Consider the following 1,668-nt stretch of genomic DNA (forward strand, 5'->3'; position numbering starts at 1 on the left):
AATAATATATTTACATTCTATGTTGCTTGTGACCGATGACACCAAAAAGCAACATTTTCTCCAATAGTTGGTATTATTATTGTACTATGATTGTTGTTGATTGTGTCTTTTTGTCTATAACTTACTAAATAAAGTTTGATACTCAACAAAAATCATTTGATTATTGATTTTTTTTGTCTCATTTTGGTGTCACTGGTCACAGGTGACACCAGCAACCTATAGGTATTGTTGACGATATTATGCTGCGTTAGACCTTAAAGTTATCTAAAGGGCCTTTGATTCATGAAGTACGGGGTTTTTGCTACACATATAGAAACATGAATGGACTATTATGTCACTTTTATTTTGAGAAAAAAAATTGGCACCTTTTGACCTTTGCTCATATATATATATATATATATATATATATATATATATATATATATATATATATATATATATATATATATATATATATATATATATATATATATATATGACCTATATAAAGTATTAATACAGAAATAACAATGCAGTCATTTAACTCAGCACACTGATCTATAGTCCCTCATTTCAGTTATACGTATTGGGTTTGTCATTGTAAAAAAACAACATGCTAACATAAATAGAATACTTAAAATGGTTGATTCATACACATTATACAGTAAGAGAAGCACCACTTTTTCTTGAATTTTGTAACAACTTATTATGTAAATAAGCCATATTTCAGCATTAAAAAAAACCCTAAGGTTATTTTGTAATACGATCATTAAACAAAAGGATAAGTTATTGGTCGAACGCCATGTGTTTTCAGGAATTAGACACACACACACACACATACACACACTCACACACACACACACACACACACACACACACACAACATATATATATATATATATATATATATATATATATATATATATATATATATATACGAATGAAACAAGGCACATATTAAGGCGATTGGAATAATGTACGATGTACAGTAAAACAAAAAGCAAGATCAATAAAGGCAAACCATGAATGTCACAATGGGGAAAACTTATACAAGTCGAATGCTCTTTAGTGAGGGGGGGGGGGGGGGGGGGGTGTTTGAGAAGAGCTTCCGGTAGCTACTTAGAAATATATTATGAAACATCAGCCAGCTTAGTGCATTTGTGAACGGGTACCTGGAATAATGTACAGATAACGTACAGATAACTCTTTGTCACATAATCATAATCCCATATTGACCTATCTAGTTCTTGTGCTGAGATAAAAGCGCGGTGAAATCTGGTCAACCGACACATTCGTAACCATCAGTTATTTTGCTGAATGTCGTAAAATTGAGAGACTCCTTTTAAAAAAAAGTTTTTTTCGAACATTAATAACCCATAACATACCAAAATAATAGTAGCAAGGTAGATTAATACCTGTGTGGCGCAGAGCAAGAAATTAAAAAAAAAAGAAAGGAAAAAGAAGAGTCTTTCAATTTTGCTACATTCAGAAGACTAGCAATGGACACATAATACAGTGGTTCGACCAAAGTTTACTTTTACCCAAAGGACAATTCTCAGGTAGGGTCTGGAATTAATATTATACAATTTTCGGGTGGCAAGTCAAAAACGGACAAATCTAGTAAATATTTCATTCGACCGCGATTTGACTGAATCCAAGGGGACTACTTGTAGCCATCAAAACCATCCG

The 1,668-nt window shown here is 31.9% G+C and overlaps 1 protein-coding gene across 1 annotated transcript in view; it reads right to left on the minus strand.

The window, feature by feature from the left end:
• Nucleotides 1–905: 905 nt before the first annotated feature.
• LOC144972705 (putative E3 ubiquitin-protein ligase HERC4) overlaps nt 906–1,668 on the minus strand; it is a gene marked incomplete in the record, with an annotated part of 65,378 nt that continues 64,615 nt past the window's right edge. The window contains 1 exon segment of the mRNA XM_078914248.1: nt 906–1,668. This exon segment is cut by the window's right edge and continues 117 nt beyond it. Coding sequence (XP_078770374.1) covers nt 1,609–1,668 — 60 coding nt within the window.

This window comes from Berghia stephanieae, chromosome 5, assembly GCF_034508935.2.
Source record: "Berghia stephanieae isolate SIO BIC M18660-M18661 chromosome 5, UCSD_Bste_1.3, whole genome shotgun sequence".
NCBI classification, from domain to species: domain Eukaryota; kingdom Metazoa; phylum Mollusca; class Gastropoda; order Nudibranchia; family Aeolidiidae; genus Berghia; species Berghia stephanieae.